The sequence below is a fragment of the Xenopus tropicalis genome, chromosome 1 (genome assembly GCF_000004195.4).
Source record: "Xenopus tropicalis strain Nigerian chromosome 1, UCB_Xtro_10.0, whole genome shotgun sequence".
NCBI lineage: Eukaryota > Metazoa > Chordata > Amphibia > Anura > Pipidae > Xenopus > Xenopus tropicalis.
Genome location: NC_030677.2, coordinates 118,266,816 through 118,294,530, shown reverse-complemented (window position 1 = coordinate 118,294,530; position 27,715 = coordinate 118,266,816). Strand labels below are relative to the sequence as shown.

The 27,715-nt window shown below is 38.5% G+C and overlaps 1 protein-coding gene across 1 annotated transcript in view; it reads right to left on the bottom strand.

Moving 5' to 3' along the window:
* sh3gl2 (SH3-domain GRB2-like 2) overlaps positions 1-27,715 on the bottom strand; it is a 76,695-nt gene that overhangs the window by 8,908 nt on the left and 40,072 nt on the right. The window contains 6 exon segments of the mRNA NM_001097297.1: positions 2,368-2,471; positions 3,482-3,640; positions 5,051-5,184; positions 5,531-5,674; positions 14,218-14,290; positions 19,852-19,920. Of these exon segments, the coding sequence (NP_001090766.1) occupies positions 2,368-2,471; positions 3,482-3,640; positions 5,051-5,184; positions 5,531-5,674; positions 14,218-14,290; positions 19,852-19,920 (683 nt within the window).

Here is a 27,715-nt window from a genome sequence, read left to right as displayed (position 1 = left end):
CCCATGCCTGTCTAGATTTTGTTAAAAATAGCGCACATTTTATCGCACTTTAGTGAATCAGGCCCTATGTTTAAATACTACTAGTACTATCATACTAATTACTATCATATTTTCGCTATATATGAAAAACACACAAAAAATTTTTCTTTCCAAACTAGACCTTTCATAAATGGGAAAAATATCCACATGCCAAAAGGGAAATAAGATTTAAAGTTAGATAATTGATGCCAATGTATTATTTTGTTGTGCACCTAGTTTGTATAGCAATGTTTACCACATTTTATTAATTTACTTTGTGTCTTATTAAACACCCAGGCTGCACTGGAGGCACCAAAAGAAAGCCCCTCTTTAATTAAAGGGAGATAAATAAAAGGAACAGTTTTCTAGGAATTGTTCAGCTCTGCACAAATAGATCTCAAGTCACTTAAAAGTCTAAAACCAACAAAGCATTTACTAAATAAGGAACCATATATATATAGGAACTATATAGGAACCAAGAGCATCAAAATCTGCGTGGATGTCTGACAATTATTTGTAAATTATGCCAGTTGATTCCACTTGATTCATCTAATGTTGCTTTTACCTACTGACTGGTCCATAAAGACTTCTTGTCCCAGTGCCAGTGACAACATCTAAATCCCTGTTAAAGCATGGGGTTATACACAGCCTTTTTATGTCTCTACCAGTGGGGGCAGCGCATTTTGTTGATATCTACGGAAAACAAGGAGTGAGCTACATTCAAATATAAAAAAAAAGCAACACACTCATTCGAAAATAACCTGGAGGTGCCAAATATGGGCTGTGATTGGCTATTTGTTGCCCCTATGTGGACTGGTAGTCTACAGGAGGCATTGTTTGCCAGTACACATGGTTTTATTGAAATAAAGCTTGCCTTCAAGCCAGGATTTCAAAGCAACTGCTTTGAGGCCTCTGGGAGCAACATACAACGAGTTAGTGAGCAATCACCAATATCGAGGAACGTTTTGTTTGTTTACCCTTCTTAGTTATATCTGGATAAAATATTGAGCTTAAAGGGTTACCTACTAGATATGTTGGATGATACATGAGTTGCAAAGACATTAATCAGTGGATTTCTATAGAGTACATTTTGTACCATAATTTCCTTCTGCAAGACCATGAGATTATAATGGCAGAAAATGAATCTGATTATCATGATGTACTCTGCATGATAATTAACAAGCTTCTAGCACCATTCCCATTACCTATACTGTATATACATATATTAAAAAAGATTCAGTATTTTTCCACCAGATGGCAAAGCTGAAATGAAGAGATTTAAATAGATACTTATTTTTATTTGTTGCCCTTCCAGAGCCTTTTAACTCAGTTTGTAACTGTGTAACAAATCATTACTATTAGAAGCCTCCCACACTATATCTTGTGGAGAAGAGAGCTAATTATAGTTAGTTGAGCTGGGAGTTAAGAATATAGAGTTTAGACATTGCCCTAAGCGTTGCTGTTTACAGTTCGATGTAATCAACACTCTCCCTCAGACAGCCTTGTGCTGATCTGCTAACAAGGGAAAAAACACCATCCAATAATACATTTTCTAATAAATGCTTAATTAACAGCCTTGCTTCTCTTCATTATTTCAAGAGAGAATACTATTTTACCACTACTAATTTACATTTACAAATGAACGTAACTATATTGGATGTGTACAAGCATTACAGTAAAGGAAAGGGAAGAAAAAAAGGGTAGAAAGGACGAAAGCTAGCTATGTTATTGGCACACATGAATCAATGCCCATACCACTCTGCTTTGGAACACTGTACAGTTCAGCTATTGCTGGATTCTACTTTCTGGTTCTCAGGCCAATGCGGGTATAGAGGGTGTTTTGTCTCCTCTAACCCAACATTTTTTCCAAGCCTCAGTACAGAAATTATTGGCCCCTATACTTCCCATTGTTAAATTAATGAAGAAATGCTGCTTAGGCCAATGCAACATAGTCCTCAGTACCAGTGTATTGCTGTAGGTGCAATAACCATTTTGAGCATGTTATAGCACCTGCAACTAAAACTACAGTAGAAACTTGTCTGCTCAGGTACCGGGTCATATAATTACATTTGCCATTACAAAATGTTAAATATTGCAACACATAGTAGTGGGGCTATACACTATCAATTAGTAGCAAATTCAGCAAGCATTCACATTCAGAGCTTTATCAAGTTATGTGAATGCTTTCCACAGGAACTATTTTTAAAACATGCAGTATATGAGCCATGTCTCTTGTATTATTCACAATCCCTTTAATCTGGTATTTAATATAGTCTTAATCCATTATAAACTGCAATATCAAGCAGCAAGCCTGAAATTTTTAGGGTTTTACATAAGATGAAGACTTACCTCTGCTCCAGTTTCACAGCAACCTGCTGTAGGATTTGTGATGCTTGCCTGTGATACTCCAGTTGTGCTTGTGCAAGAGCTGACAGCTGGCTCACCTGCTCAATCTGACAAACAGAAAAGGCCAAATTCATCATATATATATATATATATATATATATATTTTATTTTATTTTTCTTTTCAAAAACAGACAGCACACAAGTTTAAAGTGCAAAAATATGTATTTTGCATGAAAAAGTATTTTGTATGAAAAAGTCACATCATATGCTTACTGTACACATTCCTCAAGGCATGTAAGCAGCAGTTACAAAAATACTTTTGTATATACAGTATATATACATATATATATAAGTTGTGCAGCGCTTTACATTGATTTATAAGAAACAGGGGTCTTGCAATCATTTAACAAGCATGAGTTCAAGAGTAAAAATTGGATTAGAGCTTACAATCAAAAAGGCTTTGTGAATGCTACAATAATGGGCTGATTTTATTGTTTTACATTGTTGTTATATTGTTTATTTCATTTTTGGGGGTCCATTATCTATAGGGCTCCACAGTCACCCAGCTAACTGTCTAGGGGGCTGATTTACTTACCCACGAACGGGTCGAATGGAGTCCGATTGCGTTTTTTTCGTAATGATCGGTACTTTGCGATTTTTTCGTATGTTTTGCGATTTTTTCGGATTCTGTACGAATTTTTCGGATCCAATACGATTTTTGCGTAAAAACGCGAGTTGCGCATTTTTCGCGTAAGTTTTAACGCTACGCAAAATGTGCAACTTTTTACGCAACTTTCGTAATGGATACGAAAAACTCGCGTTTTTACGCAAAAATCGTATTGGAGAAAAATTCGTACAGAATCCGAAAAAATCGCAAAACATACGAAAAAGTCGCAAAATGTTCGTTTTCAAGTCGGAACTTTTCCAATTCGGGTCGGATTCGTGGGTTAGTAAATCAGCCCCTAGGTGTACTCAACAAACCCAATCACAAGCATCAGGGTGTGAATCAGCAGTCTGTGTGGCAATAGAATAGGACAGTCTTGAGAAATATGTATTACATCACAGATCAAAGGAAGGCAGCAAAACTACATGCAAGACTTTATCAAAGATAACTTACGTCCATTTCCAACAGGTTAAACATGCTTGATTCTGCAATTTCTTTGGACTCATCAAACTTCTCTAATGCCTGGCGGATTTCATCATCCGTGATCTTGCCTTGCCTTTTCTTTTTGTAATCAAAGTCCAGACGCCTGCCTTCCAGCTTTTTTAGGTGATGCTAAAAGCAAAGCACAACACTGATGCTATGGCAGACTTGATAGTAATTCCATCTGCTTTAGAATAGACAGGGCCAGTGGTGTAACTTGGTCTGCCTTAACTGTCAGACCCCTTTAGAAGATTTGTTTGCAGGGGGCCCGGCATGAACAGTCGTTTCGCTAACACCCCCACCCAGCCCAGTTCTGCTTGAGGTCAATACACAGCAGAAACGGAACGATCAGCACCACAGTTAACCCTAATACAGCATTGTAGTTTTAATTTTAAAGGGAAAACATACTCAATTTACAGGTAGAATTTGTTTTTATTTTCACTAAGGGGCACATTTACTAAAACTCTAACATTTCTCATTTTTTAAAATTTGGGTAAACTCGAGTCCACGAATGTTTTAAATTTACTAAAAAGTCAAAATTAAAAAAGTCAGTGCAAGAAAAGTTGCAAAAAACCTGAATTTTTCGACGTGTCACATGAAAAATGAAATTGTTGCACAAAAAATCAGTGTCAAAAATCTAAAACCTGTAAAGTTTCAAACCAAAAGAAGGATCTTTCAGGAAAGGCAAGGAACATCTGCCATTGACTTCAATACAATCTTGGCAACTTTTAGCTGGCGAATTGTCAGATTCGGATCTTTAGTCGCATAGTAAATCTCGACAAAGTCGCAAATTTTTTTTCCCCACAACTTTAAGCACTATAAATCCGAATCTGAAAAAAAGAAATATTCTGAGCATTCGTAAATGTGTCCCTTATTGCCCCCAAGAAATATTAGGGCTGTTCTAATGTACTGAATTTACTAAATAAGAACAATAATCTCCTATACAAGCAGAGAAATAAAAATAAGTTAAACCCTATAGTACCTACAAAAAAGAAACAGTAACATTTAAGAAACAGTGTATGTAGTTGCACCAACAAGACTAAAATTAAAGGGGGGCATTTACTAATGCACATTTTTTTCGGGTCAGGTTTTTTGTCGCCAAAAACCCGAAGTGACTTTTCCACAACTTATTATGCAACAATTCCAAATGCAAAAATACGCCAGCTAAAACCTGTCGAGATAATGTAGAAGTCAATGGCAGATGGCCATTTTACAATTGGAAGATCTTTCTTTGCTTTGTGGTTTTAGAGGGTTTGGGGGTTTTTTTTACATTGACTTTTGTGTGACAATACAAAATGTCAGTTATCACGTGACTTTTTTTCATTCCTGCTTTTTCAGTTTAAATCTTTTGATAAATGACTGCCATTTGTGTAAATCAGAAAAAAGTAGTTTTAGTGAATCCCCCCTAAATGACACATTAGAGATATGAACTTGTAGTGCAGATTTAATACAATATTTACTTTATGTTTATATAAAATATGCAGGTAGGCTGCTATGTGTGCACAAGGATTTTCTGTACAGATTTCTATAATGTATTCATACCTGAATCTCTCTTAGATCTTTGTCATGTAAGTTCTGCAGTGGGTCTATGAAGTTTTGCTTCACATCAATATCCAAGCAGTCTTTGATATCTGAGAGCTCCCTCATTGCATCTCCTACATCAATCAGCGCTAAGCCTAAGGGTGAAAAATAGCATCATCTCCAGAGAAAAGACAGGAAACACCTGCACTGCAATGACCAACTAATAGTGCCACAAATGAACAAATCACTAGTAAATCACAATTTACCAGTCAGTCTAGAAATATATCAGTACATAAGTATCACCCTTGTGTGCCCTAAAGTATCAGTATTAGATAGAGCCACCTTGGTGTTGACAAAGGTTTGCTTATTTTCTACACCGTCATTTATGTATATGTACCCAGGAAGAGTAACAATACCTCTTGAGTCACAAGATGCTTACCACATGATAACAGAATGCAATAGTATTAAATACTACATGCTGCAAAAGGAAAATTTTATTACCGAAATTTGATTCATCACCAATTTCCCTTCCAAACTTGAACATGGCTTCAGCCAATAAAGCTTCAGCTTGAGGGTAACCTGGTCCTTTCTCTTGCCCTCGAATCTTTGACATTGTGTTCAGCATGCTGAGTTTTGCCCTGGAAGCTGTGTACAGAAAAACAGGCTAGTGAAGGCTAAGTGGTTTAGTAACAAACATTGAATTTTTCTTCTCCATTTCATACACATGCTCATGGGGTTTTGTAACAGTGGTAATTCCTTCCACAAGTTCTTCCAATCTAAAATAAAAATATAAAGCGTACTAAGGAATCGCTCTTCTACATCTGCTAGGATCGCTCTTCTACATCTGCTAGGATGAATAAATTTTTTTTTCAGTGTCTTTTCTATATTATTTATGTTATTACAGGTATGAAAACTGTTATCCTGAATGCTTGAAACCTGGGGATTTCCAAATAATGGGTCTTTCCATAATTTGGATCACCATACCTTAAGTCTACTATAAACTAATTTAAATAAACCCACCAGGATTGGTTTGCCTCCAATAAGCATTAATTATATCTTAGTTGGGATCAACTAACAGGTTTCCAGATGTCAAATCCTGTACTGTGTTCTTATAAACAGAGTATGTTGTAGCAAAAAGAAAACATTAAACACCTTCTTAATAAAAGCAAATCATGTTCCTATTTCATTATAAGCATCTGGGCAGAAGGAGTTCATGATGCATGACCCAATTCGTCCCCCCACCCTACCCAGTGCAGTCTTCCCTTCATTAATCATCCTTCTGAGTAACATAAATGAGCTATAAAAATGTGCAAAAGACTAAATTCAGTGAAATGCAATACTAAAACTGCACATGTAATAGAATTCAGCACTTTCCATAATGAATAAGGGAAAAAAAGGGGGAGAAAAACAGGAACTGGAAAACAGAATGGAAAAATACATGATATATAATAGAAGAGAGAGAAAAAGAAACTGGGATGATGAAACAGAAAGTGAACATGGAGAGAGTTAAAATTGTATTTGCTTAATTCAGCTGTGGTTATAAAACCACATTCCTTAGGCTAATGTCACACGTGGCGGATTCTTGGACTGTGGATAAACAAGTTGAGAATCCGCACCTACACTGGAAACAGCCTTCTTTGCGTCATGTGTGCCTGCAGCCGGGCCACAAAATGTTTCCAGGTACAAGTAAGGAAGAAGGCTTATGCCAGCATAGGGGCAGATTCTCAGCCTGTGTTTATCCTTCACAGTCCACAGTTTTGAATATAATTGTCTTTTTACCCATAGGGGCAGATTTATTAAGGATTATAGTTGAAGTGATGTAAAAATCACTAAAAACACCAGACAGATTTTAATTTCACTCAGGTTGCCTTGCATCAATAGCTTTTAAAATGTTACCTGCAGTGACCTTCACTACTACTGTGTTTGCCAAAAGAAAGTTACAGAAATCTTTTTAGCTACTAAATTATTAATATGCTAGCAAACACTGGAATAAAATCTATGCAGCAGCAGGAACCATGGCCTGCACACAATGATTATGCAAATGAAACCCAAATATTATATAAATACATATATATACACATATATATATATATATATGTATGTATATATATATATATATATATAATATGTAGCAGAAGCCGGCACTCACGTGTAGAGAGGAATAGTGTGCCTGGGTGCAGTCCCAACGAAAAATGTATACGAACTCTTGTAGGAAGGTACCGCTCACACAGGTCTTAAAGTTCTATATTGAAGCTTTATTGTAGCAATAAACTTTGACAAAGGTTGGTGTTACAGCCGAAACGTCAGTTTTCCTGCCTCTATAATAAAGCTTCAATATAGAACTTTAAGACCTGTGTGAGCGGTACCTTCCTACAAGAGTTCGTATATATATATGACAAAGATGTGATTGATGTTCCACTGACTGGCTACCAGTTTTCAGATGCAGAAGCGGCTGAGATACTGTTCACAGAAACCGCTGAGGAGACTGCCCCTCTAGCCTCAATCACAGACTTATACCATGAAATTTTGAAAATGAAAGAACGTGAGATTGATCTCAAATTGCATGGCATTTATTTGTTAGATTTCTATAAAAGGCAACATATACCACGAGGATTCAGGATCCGTAACATCCCCACCATTGGTAGGAACAACGTGGAATTCTGTAAACGCTGGTGTCAAATTTTGAACAAATGTTCTATGGACCTTATGCTTCTGGTAATTGATGAAGTCTCCAAAAACCTTGTTAAAACACGTACGGATATTTCAGCGTTTGAACAAGCCCATGCATACACTAACCTCTGATAATGATACTAAATGGCTGGACAACAGCAACTATCACACTACGCTGCTGAACTTCACCGCTTCAAGAAACAGAAAGTAGCAACAGTCTCCACAGACTACCAGAGCAGACGAGTCTACAGATGGCTCACAGGAGGAGAGAACACTTCGCGCAGTAACATCATTAGATCTTCAAGACCATACTTCTGTGATTCCTTACCATATACTTCACAGTCATCAGATGCCGACACACCTGGCTCCTACAGATCCCGAGGGAGAGGCAGAGCAAGGAAAGTGACATATAGCACCATTACGCCTAGAAGCAATTTTACTGGGACCCCCCCGTTATCTACACGCCATGCTGCACAGCCTTTTTTAGGACCAACAACACCACCCAGAGACGGAGGCGCCCGCACAAGAGAAGGGGTGGGCGCAAACACCCGTTCAATAAGGGGGGCCAGAGGAATGAGGAAGTAGTATTTAACCTCAGCTCCATCCACCTGTCCGAATCTGAGATGAGTTTGCTTAGAAAAGGTCTGTCATTCGTACCCTCACAGATCACCAAACCTCTGGATATTCTGATTGACATACATAGATTCCAGCGCACCCTTAAACTGAAGGAACACTTCAGACTTCCCTCCACAGAGCACAATGTCTTTAAGTCACCCAGCTCATTCGAGCCCACTAACACTCCCAAATCTATTGAAGCATTCACGCGCCTGATGATTGACGAAACCAGAAAATGTTCTGCAGAACATACCAGTTTCCCCAACCTCTCTAGAAGTGAAAGAGAAGCTATTTCCAGCCTTGCCAATAATCCGGATATCAGACCTGCGGACAAAGGAGGATCAATCGTGATACAGGATTACACCGATTACCGCTCAGAAATCCTACACCAACTAGCAGACAAAACTACATATCAGCAATTGCCTTCTGATCCCACTGCCAATTACAAAAAGCAGATAGATTCCTTTCTGCATATGAGCTTTTCAATGGGACTGCTGTCACAGAACACTTTGAACTACCTCCTACAAACACACCCCATCTGCCCAATCCTGTATACCTTACCCAAGATCCACAAGGATAATAAGAGCCCCCCCGGCCGCCCAATAGTAAGCGCACGTGGTTCTCTACTCCAACCTATTGCTACCTTTGTGGATCATTATCTTCAACCACTGGTACAGGATATGTCTACCTACATCAAAGACTCAGGTGATTTTTTGGCAAAATTGCTACAACTACAACCATTGGCACCCAATGCGCACCTAGCAACCATGGATGTTTCCTCTCTATATACTGTGATCCCTACGGATCACAGCCTAGAAGTTGTCAAAAACACTCTCTCTAAGCATCCTACTACCAACAGACCACCAATAGATTTTCTCATCCACCTACTACAATTTTAGCTAAACCATGAACTACTTCAAATTTGAAAGGTCATACTTTTTGCAAATAAGCGGAACAAGTATGGGTTCTAACGTAGCACCATCATTTGCGAACTTATTTATGTCAGAATATGAGCATACTCATATTCTATCTAAGTATGACACCCACATATACAAACTGTATCGCTACATCGACGATTTGTTTATCATATGGACAGGTAGCACTGAACAATTTTCATCTATGATACAAGATTTGAATAGACTGCCCTCTCCAATTCGTTTCACCACCGCCATTGACGCACATCAAATATCTTTTCTGGATCTGACCATCACATTAACGCAACGTGGGGTACACACAATGACCTACAGAAAACCGACCGACCGGAACACTCTTCTGCATCATTCTTCATGTCACCCCCCTCATTTACTGAAGAGCATTCCATACTCACAAATGTTACGGATGGTCAGAAATAACTCCCATCCAAACCAACTGGAGGAACAACTTGATGACTTGGTGAAAAGATTCCTTGAAAGAGGTTACAATCCACATGATTTAAATACTAGCAAAGAAAAGGCACTCCTGTGTCGTCAAGATGAACTACTTAGGCCAAGACCAATTACAATTACGTCCACACCAGACAGACTGACTTTCCTGACCACCTTCAGCCACAATAAAAAACCCATCATTGATGCCCTCTACAACCATTGGTCCGTGATGGCCAAGGACAAAACACTACCCCCGGTTTTCAGAACACCACCCCATGTGGCCTACAGACGAGGCCGCAGCTTGAGAGATTTGCTTATGAAAACGGACCCTGCACATTGCTATAAGCCTAACAAGCCCACCATGTGGCTTAGCGACAACAAACCCGGTTGCTTCAAATGCCCTTCATGTACCACGTGTGGTAATCTACTCACTGGCACAGTATTCCAACACCCCCACACTGGCAAGCCCATACCCATTAAACACCATGTGACATGCACATCGAAATTTGTAATATATTTTATCAGATGTCCCTGCGGTCTCTACTACATTGGTAAATCTATCACGACATACCGAGATCGCATGGCTAACCACAGGTCAGCGATCCATACAGCACTCGATACAGGCAAAGCAGATACACCTGCTGCCCTTCATTTCTTGTCCCACCACCATACACTGGCTAGTATGCGTTCGATGATAATTGATCATATACCACCCCCGGTCCGGGGGGGAGATCGCGAGAAATTACTATTGCAGACGGAACTACGCTGGATCCATGGACTAAATACGCTGAATCCTTACGGACTCAATGAAGTAGTATCCTATGCCCCATTTTATCTGGGTAAATGAATCTGAGTGATTTGATGCCTCCATTAACATATGTACTCCTGGGAATGATGGCACACCTAATGGACAAATTGTACTACTTAACATGTGCCTATATATGAGAGATTCTCCGTTCTTTCTTTTTCTTTCTCTTTTAAGTTTTCTTCCCTACTTCACCTGTTTGTCTCTGTTCTTCTCCCCCTTTTTCCCTTTTGTTTATAGTTTATGTTATTTCTCGTGTAAACAAGTGATGCTATCCCTACACCACATTGGTGAGCTGCTTGTATCTGTCCACAACCTTCCCTTGAACAACGATTACTACCGATATAAGTCTAGATCAAGGCATGTTGCTCCGTATAATACCCTTTCCCTAAGCCCAAATGGGCACTTCTCATAACTGACACCAGGGGGAGACACCACCAGGAAAGCCCCGTTGGTCTATGTCCCCCCTATATGGGCGGGTACCCATACCATGGGTGCTGACCAGTCTCCTCCCTTGGCCGGTATATCTACGGCATGTTTGGACATTATTTTACCATTGCTGATATTCTCAATACCGAATATGATCACTCTACTTACTCTATTGATGTGATGTGTTTCAAACACATACGGCTTGTTACCACACACCTAGAGGGTAAGTAAGTTAAAATGATATGACAACGTTTCATTGATTCTGTTAGTCTTTCTCTGTGGCACGGGGACCAACCCTTATTTCCCACTGTACCTACTCCACTGATGTGATGTGTCTCAAACATATACTGCTTGTTTCCACACATCTATCGGGTAAGTATAACCATGTAATTAAAATAATGTTACGTACACCCCCTTGACCCGCTACAGACGCTCTTACCCCATCTACACTACTTTACGGAGCTATTGTCCGCCTTTACTACCCGTACTTCACTCAAGTAAGATCTGCTTACTGGCGCTATGATGACAGCCGTCTGACACACGGGCCATTGACAGATGCGTGCAGCTTACCCCACTGCCGGTTTCAGGTACTGCCTTCCTTTTCCTATAGTGGCACCTAGCTTCTCTACTTCTTTTCCACAAATAGTGGTCCTTATCTTTGCCCAAGCCAGCTGGTTCTTATTCTTCCCGGCGCGCTAACACCCCGATCACCGGAGCGATCGGCTATGTGTTGTGCTATCCCTATAAACGCTTAACTTGTGGGTTAGGGTTTGCAACACTATTTTCTAGATATATGTTTTTATTTGTCCTGTCACACCTGTATGTTTGGGTTCACTATTAACTGTATCTGTATCCTAACTGGTCTATAATTGACACTATGGGGCTGATTTACTAACCCACGAATCCGACCCGAATTGGAAAAGTTCCGACTTGAAAACGAACATTTTGCGACTTTTTCGTATGTTTTGCGATTTTTTCGGATTCTTTACGAATTTTTCGTTACCAATACGATTTTTGCGTAAAAACGCGAGTTTTTCGTATCCATTACGAAAGTTGCGTAAAAAGTTGCGCATTTTTCGTAGCGTTAAAACTTACGCGAAAAGTTGCGCATTTTTCGTAGCGTTAAAACTTAAAAGGTGCAAAGTTTCGCGTAAGTTTTAACGCTACGAAAAATGCGCAACTTTTCGCGTAAGTTTTAACCCTACGAAAAATGCGCAACTTTTTACGCAACTTTCGTAATGGATACGAAAAACTCGCGTTTTTACGCAAAAATCGTATTGGTAACGAAAAATTCGTAAAGAATCCGAAAAAATCGCACAACATACGAAAAAATCGCAAAATACCGATCATTACGAAAAAAACGCAATCGGACTCATTTCGACCCGTTCGTGGGTAAGTAAATCAGCCCCTAAGTATATATTTTTTGTTACTCTGCGATCAGATACGCCGTTGTTACTGTTTATTTGTTACAGTCCACAGTTTTACTTTGAATCTCGCTGCTGTGTATATATATCGTTGTTGCTTTATTTTAGACTATTCACTAGACTTTATTGTAGTTTATTGGTGACCACGCGCTGTCTGTATACGGTCAGTGTGACGTCACCAGCACACATCCCTTGTCCGTGTTTTCCCGCCTCTAGCTGTATTTATTGTTCGTTTGGCACTCTATGTTTCAACTTTGAGAAAGGCTGAAGCGTTCAGCCGAAACGTCAGTTCACCATGTAATAAAAAGACTCTGTATTTTTGCACATAAGACCTGTGAGAGCGACTTCTTCATGTTCAACTTTTATATATATATATATATATATACAGTCCAAAACGTTTTCAGCACACCATACTTGAAATACACATTACCTGGGTGCTACCTCCATGTATCTGATTATCCAAAAAATCCAAAAATATAAGGTGCACACCAGGAACTTTTAAAGATAAAACATTATTTTTATTGTATCATGCTGATAAAACGGCCAACGTTTCGGTCTCCACCTAAGACCCATGGTCTTGATAAAGGTCTTAGGTGGAGACCAAAACGTTGGCCGTTTTATCAGCATGATACAATAAAAATAATGTTTTATCTTTAAAAGTTCCTGGTGTGCACCTTATGTTTTTGGATTTTTTATATATATATATATACACATTTTTTATTTATTTATTTTGCCTAATAAAAAAGTAATTCTAAGCAACTTTCCAATATACAAACATTAGATATATTTCAGTTAATTACAGCTATTTGTAAATGAAATTGCAATTCTAAGTAGTTTCTGTCTGTCCTTTGCTATTTTCATTTTTAGCAGACATCAGCTCTCCCCCAACTATACTAATAATACTATAATTTCCAATGCCTTGCATGTTCTTCTTCAAAGCATTGTAAGGATTTGTGTCTTGTTTGGAAGAGAGCTGTAGGAAATAAATTGTTTCATTGGTTCAAAGGCAGGGACCAGAAGGGGCAACAGCATAATAGAGATGGGGACTGCTTTCAATGGCAATTACATTTACATACAGTATTAGTGTAAAATCCTGACAATTTTTGATGAATTTATTATGGAAAGTTGATTCAAATTATTTATATAATTTATTCAGGTGGACACCCCCCTTTTGAAAGGGAAAATTCTTCAGGAATATTTATTACTGTGCTCATTTAACTGACTAAGATCAATAGGAACAGCATTCAGTTTCCACCAGCAATTTATTGATCTAACAGAATAATTTGGTTTATAAATAGCTTTCAACAGAAGGTACAGAATAGCAAGGAGTAGTATATGTTCCCATAGCAACAATGGTTTATCCTAGGTAACCATAAACGCTGTTCCAAATATTTTTCATATAGTTGTGAGTTTGTGCTAATGCCACAACAATTTTTAAGTAAAGATAACATAAAAATAAACATATTTTCCTAACTGTGTCAGCTGCTGCAGCAATATAGAAAGATTCCCCACTTAGCAGCACACGTGCCTAAGAAGTACATTCATTCTAATCATTGCTCAGCTATGACCAATTTACTTTTTTTATATAATGATATCAGTCTATAACTATTTATATGAAAGAACTGACTCGCTTTGACAGCTTGTGTATAAACCATGATGATGCAGTGTTCTATTACTAAGACACAAGTTAGTTCTGACAAATTAAGCATAAGGATATTGCTCTTCCGAAAAAAGAGTTACATTATATAAGCCAAATACAATTGCAGGGGTTAACCAGTAAAGTTTATTAAGGCTTAAGGATTTTAATATGGTTTTGGCAAGCTGGTTACAGAAAATATGGAATGATCAGTTCATTTTATGCCTACTTGTTACTTCCCTTACCTGGGTTCGGCTGGAGATACTCTGTTGTTTTTGTCATTATCTCCATGACGGCCCTGCTGGTTACATCAACTTTCTGAAAGTGGGAAACACAGAATTGATTTGAATGTAGTGCGGATTGCTGAAATTTGAATTATAAAATTATCAAAAAATCAGTAATTATCCACCCTACCCTCTTTCTTGGTAAAAATAAGTGAATATGAGAAACGGCTGTAGAACTAGCAAGCAACAGATGGAAAGGCAGAGACAGACGAGTTTTCCAACAGTGAGAAAGATGGGCAGAAAGATACACATTTATTGTGTATGCCTAAAAGATTTTTTAAACATTCTAAATGTCCAGTAACGAGAACTCTAGATGTATGTGCATTTTCACAGAAAATCGTAATAGTTGCCCTGCTCCAAGCTGCATCCATGCCCAATGCGTCAAAATATATGCAACTGCCTTTGCGTTTTGACGGAAGTAGCTGGGGTTGCAAATGACAAGTTGTACACCAGCCTCTTGGCAGCAAATACATGGCTAAATACTTTTCTGATAATATGTCTTGCTGACACAGGGCCAATTAGCATGACTGGGGTTGTTCAATAAAATCTATAGTTGTAAGAGTTGTGCTTTTCCCTATGGAGAATTTTAGGAGATAAATAGGAGACTGGGGACCAACAAATCATCACTTTTGAGTTTCTCCTAAATCATTTCAGTACCTAAGGATTTTTTTCTGTAATATGTTGTTATATGTATTACTGGGCCTCCATTCACAGGTTTTTGGGTTGTTTTTTTTTTTGGTCCTTGCAACAAAGAATTAATACATATTAGACTTCCTTGAAAAAGCTGTGAATACTTAGCAGGCATGGGTATATATGCACTAAGTAGCACATATTAATCAATACCAACCTTCAAATGATATTATGATCGTTAATATGTATTTATAAAGTACCAAAATATTCAGTAGCGCCGGTAATAACACCACTGTGCATCTCCTTTTGAAAATTTCAATAGTACAGGTGCACAAACCAGTGAACCTTGCTCTTTGCTGCATATGGTATTTAACTGCCTCATGTCACAGTAATATTGGCTTGTACTGTCTAATTAACACTCCTACTAGCTTTCCTACATAACATGCATGAGAAAGGCCTTTAGTACAAGCATAATTGTGAAATGTTTCTATTCAGAGCACAACAAATGTATTATTTACTTGTGTAAAATTGGTTTCAGTGAATTTTGTGTGAAGGAAAGCAGCTAGTTATCTGCTGCGTACAACCTTGTGGCGGTACTGTTACTGTTAAACAAATAGCCAAGTAATGTCTGGGAAAAATAAATTAGCATCCTACTTGCCTATAACAATCAGTGCAACACAGGGTATTTATAACACATTCTAATGTTGCTTTGGAAGTGAAGCTCATGCGTCCTGTTGTGGTTGGGTTCTCATGACAGATGGTTATGTTTTGCATTATCTGTTGGCTTTCTGTAGTTTGTTAGACTGACACAAATCAATAAATGAAATACTTAAGAAATAATGAAATAACCTCCTATACCTGAAACCTAAAGGTAATTCTGTTAAATGTTTACCCAAGTCCAGTAATTTGTAAGGACCCCCATTTTATTTAAAATTAAAAATGTTAATTTTCAGCAATAATAGAGCACATAAAATATATGGATTAATTTATGCTTCTTAGTGCAAACCCTGAGAGGCAGTCCCCTTGGGTTATGCGATTAAGAGAAGGGGGGCATTAGCTGTTGTTGAGAAAATGTTTGACAGCAGCTTAATGTGATTAAACATCAGTTCTTAAGTGACATGATCCTGTTATTGCTTAGAACATCACAATCACATCACAAGGAAAGAGTACGAAAAAAGTATTTTCAAGGATATTTAATCATAGTTTATTAGAGCAAAATCTGCCCATTGCATAGATTTTATGTTTTATGTAAAACCTGGAAGCTCAGATTAACTTCAAAGGGTCATTGTACATTACTCATCTTCCAATCTTCCACTGGTCCTGCTGATTTTACTATGAATTTTCAAAAATGTGTTAGACTGAGTTTTTAGTTTTGATGTTGCTAAAATAATCTAAGAAAGACTAAGAAAATTTTATATAAAATGTACATGTATAAATATGCACTGGTCAACATACAAAGGGTTTCTTTTTTCAACCCGAAGCTATGTAACTATGTATGAACAATAGAACCTTAGTATATACAATGCTGTATGCTTACCACGGTTCACATAGGTGCAGTTGTGTGTCCCTGGACCATGTTTGTGTAAATGACGCACATTGTAATAGCAGTAAGGAAGGAACTGTAAAATATCAGTAGTTTATTAAAACATGACTGGTTACAGCAAATCTCAAATGTACTACTGAATTTACAGCACCTTAGGCATTACTGTTCCAACGTGTGTCCTCCCAGGTTTTTTGAGCCAATAATTTTTACAAAGATACCATTTTATCTCAGGCTGATTGCCACAAGCTTCCTTATCAGCATGTTAGCCATCCCACTGTATTACTATGCCCTAGCAAGGAGTGATTTTACCCACAGTCCAGGGGGTCTGACCAGAGGGTCTTATATATAGTTAGTATGGGCATGGAGAGCCTAACTGGTTTGTAAATTGTCTCTATAGCAGAGACAACCATATTCCCTTTATGTAAGTACTGCAGTTCTGCATGGATATATTAGGGTAAGGTCACCCTATAAGCCATTTATTTAAACCCCTATTCCCATGTCTCCATATTGACCACCATTTTATAAGTATTTATATTAACAGTATCTACTACTATAATGCATAGCATTCCTAGTACTCATTTTCACACTTCAGTCATTTGCAGTAGATATAGAAACAGTATTTAATATTTATCATTTGCTAGGATTTCTGCCTTTTAGTGATAGAGTATGGTTTAATACTATGTGGGGAATTATCTGCAAGGATGTATGATCTCCCTGTGTGGAGACACCTTGGAACACAAAGTACTTCAGTTTCCTCCCACACTCCAAATACATACAAGCAGCCAAATTGTCTCCTGATTAAATTGATCCTAGTTTGTTCCGTGAATGTGTTAGAGAAATTAGATTGTAAGCTGGGATCTCTGTAAAGCACTGTGTATGCATGTCAGTGCTATATAAATAAAGCATAATAATATTATTCATTTACAGCAGGCTGACTTACTGTTACATGTTGTACTAAGTGGCTCTGTTGTTTCAGTCCTTAGAAATATTAGATTTATATAACTAAATTAATAAAACTTAGCTCAGGCTCGATATGAAGTTGAAATTGACTTTTTCAGCAAATGCGTTCTAATTCTTATTCACAGCTGATACCAGTTTGAGAGTAATGATTGCCTGGCTTCCACGAGAACTATGCCTGAATCATAATGAGAATGTTCAATAGATTCATTACAATGCAGGAGCTTGATTTGTTTTCAAACCAGCAATGCAAGAATGCAACAAACAGAAGAAAATACACAACAGGGGATAAGAGAGTAGAGTGGCTTTAATAAACAAAACTATTTATAATGAGCCTTGAATTAAATTGGTAGGCTGAAACTGCTATAATATTCCCTAAACACAGTATTTTTTGGGAAAACTAGCAGGCAGTGGAGTTCTTTTTTGTAGCTAATCATGTGGATGCAATCCAAGCCGTGCATATGGTTAAAAGTTTGCTCAACAACTTTTTCACTGGTCTTTATTCTTAATTTTGCTTTTTTTTTTTAGTTACAGGTATGGGATCAGGTATCTGGAAACTAGTTATCCAAAAAGCTCTGAATTATGGGCCATAAAGGCCATCTCTCATAGCCTTTGTTTTTTTATCAAATAATTCAGATTTTCAAAAACAAGTTCCCTCTTCTCTGAAATAAGAAAAAAGTACCTTTTACTTGATCTCAACTAAGATTAAATGACTAAGATAAATAATTTTTTTAGTATGGAGATCCAAATTATGGAAAGATCCCTTATATGGAAAACCCCAGGTCCTGAGCATTTTGGGTAACAGCTCCCATACCTGTATGTATTAGCATTCAAAATCTATCTGGGTGGCAAAGTCACTGACTTAGCAACCAAAAGCTGTGAGAATTCATTTTTATTGTTATTTATTTTTCTATTGTTTATACTTTTTTAGGTCCCCTACTAAATGCAGATTGCATTATTGGAACCAGCGGTGTAACCGCACTACAGGAGATCCCACAACAGAGGGGGTACCTGTAAGGACATGCTCTACCTGTGCCCACATTTGCAGGGGACAGAGGAAGCTGACATTACACCACTGTATGGAACCAACCTCAAAACCTCAATACACTGTCTTTCAAGAAGAACATTTTTTTATTGTTTTTTGTTCATGACTCAATGTCAGAAGCCAGCTCTCCTCCAGCCAAGAGCACTTAAGGTGTTTTTGGACTTTTGCAAAACTGTCAGCAGTATTGGGTCTACGTGTTTTGGTTCCCTAGGCCACCCACATGCCTTTTTCTTATTTACCCCTTTCTCCCATGTCTATTAATATTGTCCTAGTCCCCTCACTTCCTATCTGCCATTCACCCCTTGCTGCCTTTTTCGCTACATGCCATTCTCTCTTATGTCTTTCCCCTACATGGGCTACCGCTCCTTTTAATCCATCCGCTGCCATATGGCAGTCTCTTTGTCTTGTCCCATGTACAAATTTCCCCCAATCTTCCATTCTCTCCTTTACATCACAGATACTTCAGTGTTGGGAGGCAGGGTAACCACAGGGAAGTAAATGGTGAGCTCATGAAGAGGAGTAGGACTGGGTATCTCATCACTTGGCGCATGCTGCAGAGGCTGGATATTGGCAGGGAGAGGGGTTAGTGTATAGTTTGTTTAGCAAAACAGTGCACACACAACAGAGGTCATTCGCGACCCCTGGGGTGCAAAAGCATCCAGCACTCGGTGCAGAGTGCAGGGTTCAGGGACTTGGGCTACACGTCCTGACGCTCAAACCAGGGGTGTGGCTGCCGGTTGAGAAACTCGCCTCAGGTGGAAAGGCAACTGAAGTTACCAGGGTTGGCAAAAAGCTGTTTGAAACCATTTTGGCTCTTCTAGAGCAGAGAGAACTATTGTGGCCCCCCTGGAGGGTGGCATTCCCTAGGCTGCCTAAAGGTAGCACTCACAATGACGTGTCGGGCAGGCAGCTGGAAGGGAGGATGCCTACGGGTCCCCTACTGCCTTCCCCTTTTAAATGGAGCACTGCCTAATGCAGGCAGTGTTCCATTTAAATCGCTGTTTGCAGGTCTCTGTGCTCTGAAAAGGAGTACAGAGGCCTCTTTTTGCACTTTGCCCACTGTGGTGGGCATTGTAAATGAGACCTAACATTTTTATCAATCAAGTGACAAATACCAGATACCTGCTTTGAATTTATCATACACTTTGGTGACTGACAGTTGCAGAACTGCATTCTTACTGGCAAACTATGGAGCAAACTATGGCAATAACAAGGTTTTCTCTTGAAACAGTAGAGCTTTATAGCTGGTCAGGTACTTCTACTTTACAAAATCCAGCATGCCTTGCAAGGGAGGATTAAATAGCAGACATGTCACTTTCCACTGAGAGAAAAAAAAACTATTTACACAAGCTGAGAAAAAAAGTTTTTATAATCTGTATGGTGCATTTGTATTCTGATTCTACTACACACAGGTACTCACCCTCTCCATTTCTTTGAAGTCTTCATCTAGCTTGGTCCCCTCTGCTCCTCCAACTTTCTCACTCACTTTCTGTAATTAGAGAAAAAACATTCAGTAGGGCTGCCTCCAGGGACAGTATAAATCCCCAAAGAATTGCAGGTATGGGACCTGTTATCTAGAATGCGCAGGACCCCGGGTTTTCCGAAAAATTGGACTTTTCGTAATTTGGATCGCCATACTGGTGATTACTAATATCTTTATACATTGCAGTAGGGGGTACATTACAAAGGAGACCAGAGAGGGAGAGGCAGAAGGCGCTGGACCAGAGAGGAGGGGCGGTGGAAGGAGACTGGAGATGGAATGGCACAAGGGCAAGGCCCAGATAGGTGGGGGAGGGAGACTGGAGAGGGAGTGGAACAAGAAACAGGACTGGAGAAGGAGGGGCAGGTGAGGGAGATCGAAGAGGGAGCGGCACATGTAGAGGGACCGGAGTGGGAGGGGGTGGGATACCGAGGAGAGAGAAGCGCAAGAAACAGGACCGGAGAGGGAGGGGCAGGGGAGGGAAACCGGGAGCACAAGGAAGGAAAGATGGCTGAACGCTTGAGAGGTAGTGAGACAGGAGATGCCAGTGACAGCGCCTTGTATGGTTAGAAAGTGCGGGAAGGCGGAAGGGGGACTGGGTGGTAAATGGTGGTAGCTGCTTGGAGAGAGCAGCAGCTAGATGTGCTAGTTGTTATAAACAGCGTGTTCTGACGTCAGTACGTGCCGTTTATAAGGATATAATTTGATTGGACCATAGGGAAATGGCCAAACTGTAGATGTATGTATGTATGTATGTACACCTTTATTTATAAAGTGCTACGTATTTATGCAGCACTGTACAGTAGAATACATTAATACAAACAGGGGGCTATTAAGATAATTATAGATAAATACAAAAGTATAACAATAAATACAAGATAAATACAGTTGCAACAAGTTAATAGTCAAAGAAACATGAGGATGGAGGTCCCTGCCCCATAGAACTTACAATCTATATGATATCTATATTATAATGATATTAAACACCACCCTCTTGTATTGAGTTTTACTCACACATTTGCATCATTCAACAAGTATAGGGAAAAGCCTATTTATAGAGAAATAAAGGAGATTCTCTTAAGATGAAAACACATTTTTTTCATCTGCTTTTTTTGTGTGCGAATGATTAATCTGAAATTTTCTGCTGTATTATTAGCTTCTAACAGCCTGTTTTATCTTTAGCTCAAGTCACATAGGATCTGAAGGACACATGCAGAAACTGAACAGCTTTGTGGAACCAGAAAGATTTATTCCTTGGTTACCAGTAGACTCTATAGTGTGGCATAAATATGCCACTTTGCAATTAGCCACTATGTTCCTTCCACTGACAGTGGGCAAAAAGTCCACTAAAATAAGTCACACCCTTTCTCTCTCAGGCTGAACTCTGCTAGCCCCACCTTGACTCTGCAGGGCAGCAAACGTTAAATAACAGCCAGGGCAATTAGTAAAATTTTGGGTACTGGGGAAGGGGGGTAGGACATGATGTGTATTCCAATTATACTATCGAATATGAAAAATGTTTCCCCCACTAAGCCACCCACATGTTTAGTCACATGACACACAATGATCCATAATTATGCCCTGTTGTAATATTACAGTAATTCACATTGCTATAATGGGATTCACATACTAGGGAGCTTTTACAACTTAAACTCCCATTAAAATTCTCCACCAAATGGTGTTGATGTCCAGTAGAATATATTATTTAACTGAAAATTAGTCCTTAGATCCAAATAATATCATTAAAGGGAAACTAAACCATGAGTGATGTTTAAAGAAACATTATAATTGTTAAAGGTATTAGTGAGTTTTTTTTAACTATAACATTTTTCTCATTGCAATTAATCCTAATCTAATGCATTAGAATTAGTAAATGGTTGAACAAGTCAGGGTAGGGGTCATGGGCAAGTTTTTTTATGTAATATAAAATAAAAGGTTGACTCCAGTTCTAGAAGTCCAAAACAATGGATAAACAAACATCCTTTATTGGTCAGCTGTCAGAAAGTAAACACACATTCTCCAACGATTTTAACTGCCAAACAGCATGATAAAGTAATTTGCAGTGGGAAAAGAAAATACTGGCTTAAAAGTAGACACTAAAGTTAAAAGATCCCTTTCAAGTATGCATCTACCTGAAATATCCCAGCATCCCCTTATGTATTGCACTGAAAGGCTAAACAAAAGCTTTTGCAACAACTACAAAAACATTGACAATCAAACTCTTAAATAGCTAAATTAGCAGCCTAGAATTCTTATACAAGCTAATTCATACCTTTCAACATAAAACTATTAGTCCATTTCCATCTGTGTTGTTCTATGACATACACCCAGATCCTTGAGAATAGGTATGCAGCAGAATATGAGGGCTAATGGTGATCTGCAAAAGTTGAGGGGTAGGTGGGACCTGTTTTTAGGCCCCTTGGACATCGGGCTGTTGCTGTCCTGCCAAGAGATTGTGGCTACCAGGCCTAGGCACTATTTTCCAGACTACATGTCTAATGGGTAGCATCAAAATCATACTACAAAAACTAAGCAGAACCACAGCATCAGTCTAGACCTATTAATTTTACTTCTAGAGCTATGTATTCCCCAGTTTGTCATTTTCTTTACATTAAGCTCTTTTACTTTGACAGGATTGATTGTATTAGCACAAAATATTGAATCATATAATAAAATAACTAGATGAAACACCATTGTGCCTTGCCAGTTTGCTGAACCACTGAGTTTAAAATAAGGCTTTTTATATAACTACTACTTTTTATGTCAACAATTTATTGGATAATGTCATTTCTGGCCTAACATTCACGCTCACTTTTGCGAATATAAACTGAATAGAAGCTGAACTGATTGAGAGAAAAGTTTTAAAGTAATATAAAAATGAATGTGTGGAGAATGCATTTAATTTAAAACACACACAGGGCCTCAATTACAAAATACTTAATAGGGTGCAATCCACAATGTAGAACACGCATCTGCCCGAATGACTGGCAAAACGTCTTCAAGAAAACACAGCAAGTCCAGTTGATTTGGCTTACTTACTAGAGCTCCACAGTATTTTGCTTTTAGGTAAAGCTTTCCTAACAGATTCTCCTAAAGGACATGTAAACCCTACATTTTCCTACCATATATAAAAGTTGGGCACATCTCCCCCACCCAAACCACACCATTTGTTTTGCATATATCCCCTCAGTTTGCCATTGTCATTACATTTTCCTAAATAGCATTTTTTTCAAATTTTACCCGGCAGCCATTTGCCCTCTGACACATTATCAGTGACACTTACATCAGCAAACAGCACATTTGCGCTGTAACGTTCATGGAATTAAGAATGCAAGATTGAGCTGACCATATACAGAGGGTATTTCTCTATTTAATGACCAATTTCAGTGTGATCTGACAAATTATTGCAAGGCTAATGTGCACTAGTGATCTTTTATCTGATATCAGTCAGAATATGAATTGCTCAGGTTTACAATAACGTTTGCCCATTGTCCAATTGTTTGCAGGACCAAGCAGGTAGTCTTCCTAGCTTCATCTAGATGATTTCGCTTGAAATGGTTGTTTTCATTAGTGGACAAATTATACTTTAAAACGATCATTCCAGGATAAGCTTGGTCCTACAATACTGAAAAAGATCTTTTAAAAATCTTAACATGTATGGCCAGCTTTACACAGGCAGAACCTTTATGGAAACCAGCAGTGCTATCTCTTTATTGGCTGATAGACTGGTTGTGTGGTAACCCGAGTTGAGAAGAACTGAGCATGCTCATTAGCCAACAGCCAAAGTAAATTCTTAAGAGAGGGGGCCGAGTGGGTTAGAGGAGAAGAAGTAATCCTAATAGATAAAGGGGATGCTGCAGCCTTACTTATAATCTTTTAACCAGAGTGGCAGCTAGTTAAAGTTTTCAAAAAGGCTGTTCATTGATTACATTTTTTTGTGGGGGGGGGGGGGGTTGAATAAAATTAAATGCAGTCCACTGAACTTATAAAGCCACTTTACACGGGCTGATAGCAGTGGGATAGCTCTTAGGAAAGCAATTTTTTGGCAGTTTTCACTTTTATAGGCCACATTTCACTTTTATTAGCGACAGTTTATCCACCACCTCTTATCAGGACTAAATGGGCTAGTAACAGACTAGTAACAGCTGTTAAGTAATACAGGTATGGGACCAGTTATCCAAATGCTCGGGACCTGGGGTTTTCCGGATAAGGGATCTTTCCATAATTTGGATCTCCATAACTCTGCTAAAAATCATTTAAATACTGAATAAACCCAACAGGCTTGTTTTGCCTGCAGTAAGGAATAATTATACCTTAGTTGGGATCTAACTTATCTTTTTATTCTGTGCAAAAATAAAGGTTATGTTTTGGAGGTTTCCTCATCTGATAACAGGTGGCGCTACTTTACTTAGTATGTATTATTGATACCCTGTATATAGCATTGTGTTTTTACTTAATCTGTAAATCTTTCCATAGTGTCACCACAGAGTGAAGCCAGACCATTCTGAATGTGAAGTCCACTACTCTGTAAAATTTATAATTAACATTTAGATTAAGGTTGGAAACAATGGCAGCTGGTCTTCTCACTGAATTAAGGGAAATGATTATTTTTGCTACAAGCTAATACTTTTCCAGAGCAACAAAGGGAAAATATTTTAAAAAGAATGAATAAATAACTTTTTACAAGGCAATTTATACACTACACTCAAAGATGAGTGCTTATTTAAGTTGGAGGCTTGTACGTGCTGCCAGTCAGATGAGCATTTTGCCTCCTGAATTGCTTTCATATTCTTTTGTTCTTTTACTGCCTTGTAAAGAATACAAAGTATTATAATGCCAGAGCTGAACAGGGGGACTGGCAAAGGCAGCAGTGTTCCCCCTCTTGCTTTCAATCTGTTAAGACACTTGTTGAAGAGTACTGCAGAAGCTATTTCCTTTGTGAAGCCTAATATTTGTTCAGTGAACACAGAGTACAGGTATAGGATCCATTATCCAGAATTCTTGGGGCCTCTGGTTTTCTAGGTAAAAGGGATCTTTCCGTAATCTGGATCACCATACCTTAAGTCTTCTAAAAATCATTTAAAGATTTCATAAACCTAATTGGATTGTTTTTCCTCTAATATGGATTTGGATTAGTTTAGTTGGAATCAAGTACATAGTACTGTTTTACTATTACAAAAAAAAAAGAAAATCTTTTTTTAAATTAGATTTATGGGTTCTATGGGAGATAGCCTTTCCATAATTCAGAACTTTCTGAATAAAAGGTTTCCAGATAAGGAATCCCGTACCTATACTTATTGCCATTGACAGGCTGGAGGCTAACCAAAGTTCACTTATATATGGCATGTGAAGCCAAACCCTAAATCAGTAAATGGACAGTAGAAACTTTTGTCCTATTTGTTCTTTATAACATTAAACATTTTTCCATTTAACATAAATTTCTGCAGAATAAAACTGGGAAGTCTTTTATTTGTCAGGTAAAGCAGTATATGAAGCTATAAACAGAAAACATATAAAAATATATGTAAGAGAAAATAGGAAGCCATGAAGCTATAAGCGCAGGGGCTGCATGACAAGGGATCCGAATGACCAGCAGCCAGATTACACTGGTTTATGTTTAAAGATTGGCAAAATCAGATGCAGCTGTGTAAATTAAGGAGGGGGAAAGCTGGGCTGGAGGTGGAGAAGGATAGGGATGTGATGTCACAAGAGAAGCAGTTCACTTCCTATCTTCAGAACAGGTAAAAACATCCCACCCACCCTCATCTATTTTGTTAAATGCCAGGATATTCTCTTCCTTATGCTCTCATATTATCTATTAATAACAGAATGGGAATGTTTTCCTATATGCACTGTTATATTGTGGTTTCGGTAACATTATACAGTATAAATGTGAGAGTCTGCATGGTATTATTTATGTTAAATGAAAGTCCTTGATCCAGGGAATTTTCTGATCGCCAGGGGGGGTCAGGAAGGAATTTTTTGGCACAAGCTTCAGGCTGCGTTTTTTGCCTTCCTCAAAACAGTGGTTATATGGTAATGTATTTTAAGTTGTATCTGTGACAGCAGTGGTAGGATCTTGCCAGAGTACTGCACAGGAAATTTTAGAAGAGGGAGAAAGGAGCTTCTTTCCTTTGACTGCACAGTGGGTTGATACAGACACTACTACTGCCTGTGCTAGGTGACAGCCTGCTTGGATTTCCTATCATCGAGGCACTGCAGATTCAGGACCGGCAGCAGGACTGCTGAACTTCTCTCATGGTGGGAGATGCAGCTCTTGCTGGTAGCAGAGTTTGGGGCCATCCTCTCTGTAGGTAGAGGCAGCCTAATACTGTAGTGGTAGATAAAATGACAGTGCTGATCTCAAGTATTCAGTAAGGAACAGCAGAGCATAGTAGCGATCTCTTATGGAATTCTGGCTTTGAATATTGCCTTGGGGTGAGGCTGGCAAGGTCCTATTTATTTGATAAAAATGTAAATAAATGCTGTGGCCTCTTTTTACCCATTTCTGGCTCCTGGTGTTTTATTAAGGTTTGTAACAATGGGGTTCAGAGGGATGGTTGAAAGCAAAAGGCAATTGAGGAGTCCCCTTGTCTTCTTAAAGTTAAAAACATTTGTAAATGATCATGTGGATATAACTTTCAATAAAAGTAAAATAAAATACCTTAAAGGAGAAGGAAAGGCTAAGTCACTTGGGGGTGCTAAAATGTTAAGCACCCCCAAGTGACTTTAATCGCTAACCTCGTACCCCGGGCTGGTGCCCCTGTTAGGAGAAAACAGCACCAGCCTGGGGTACCTGGAGCAATGCGCTTCCTTCTTCCGGCTTCGTTTCGCTGCGACTAACACAATAGGCGCATGCGCAGAAGAGTGAAAAGCCGACTTCTCTGTTAAAGTTACACTATTCATTCTACTGCGCATGCGCACACGAGCGATACAGGAAGGAGGAAACGCTGCAGGTACCCCGGGCTGGTGCTGTTCTTTCCTAACAGGGGCACCAGCCCGGGGTATGAGGTATGCGATTCAAGTCACTTGGGGGTGCCTAACCAAGTGACTTTGCCTTTCCTTCTCCTTTGAGAACTGTAGAACTCAAGGATTTGAACGTCATAAACATTTCAAAAGATGTTCCCTATTTTATTATTTTCTCATTTATCTAAAATGTCCAGAAAATTATAAACATCAATTTGTTACTAATGTTACTGAATTGGGAAAATATAGCTCCTTGAGTACATAAATCTCTGATATGTTTTTACACTGTCTTGGATGAAGGAGAGTCAGGAGAAATCCAATCTAAAAATATTGACTTGCTTGCTTGCTGCTACCATTAGAATCTGAAGGACATTAATGACAATGAAATTGTAGTCAGTCTATTTTTTGTATTTTGACTTTGTTTTTTCAGGATTATCAAATTAAGGGCAGCAAAAATTGGATTAGGTTTTGGTTTAAATTGAGTTTTGTTTCTAAGATGTTAAAGAATGTTTTCACTTTAGGACTTAGATAAGGCATAGAATGTCTACACTTTGTAGTTAACACTGGATAGATTGATATTCTTTTGTTATTTTAAATTTCTAGGAAAATCTTAGGAGTAACTACCAGGTAATGTTGCTCTCTTAAGTTTGAGATTCTATTGCCAATAAATTCTTATTTTAACTTGAATGCATTATGAAGTAAATTATAGTTTATTCTAGCATTTTGCTCAGACATAGTCTGACGTCTTTTTTTTTACGTGCCCACAATTTTTTTTGTGATTGCGCCCTTTTTTGACATGACCACATCTTTTTTGATATGCACAATTTTTCACAGCAAA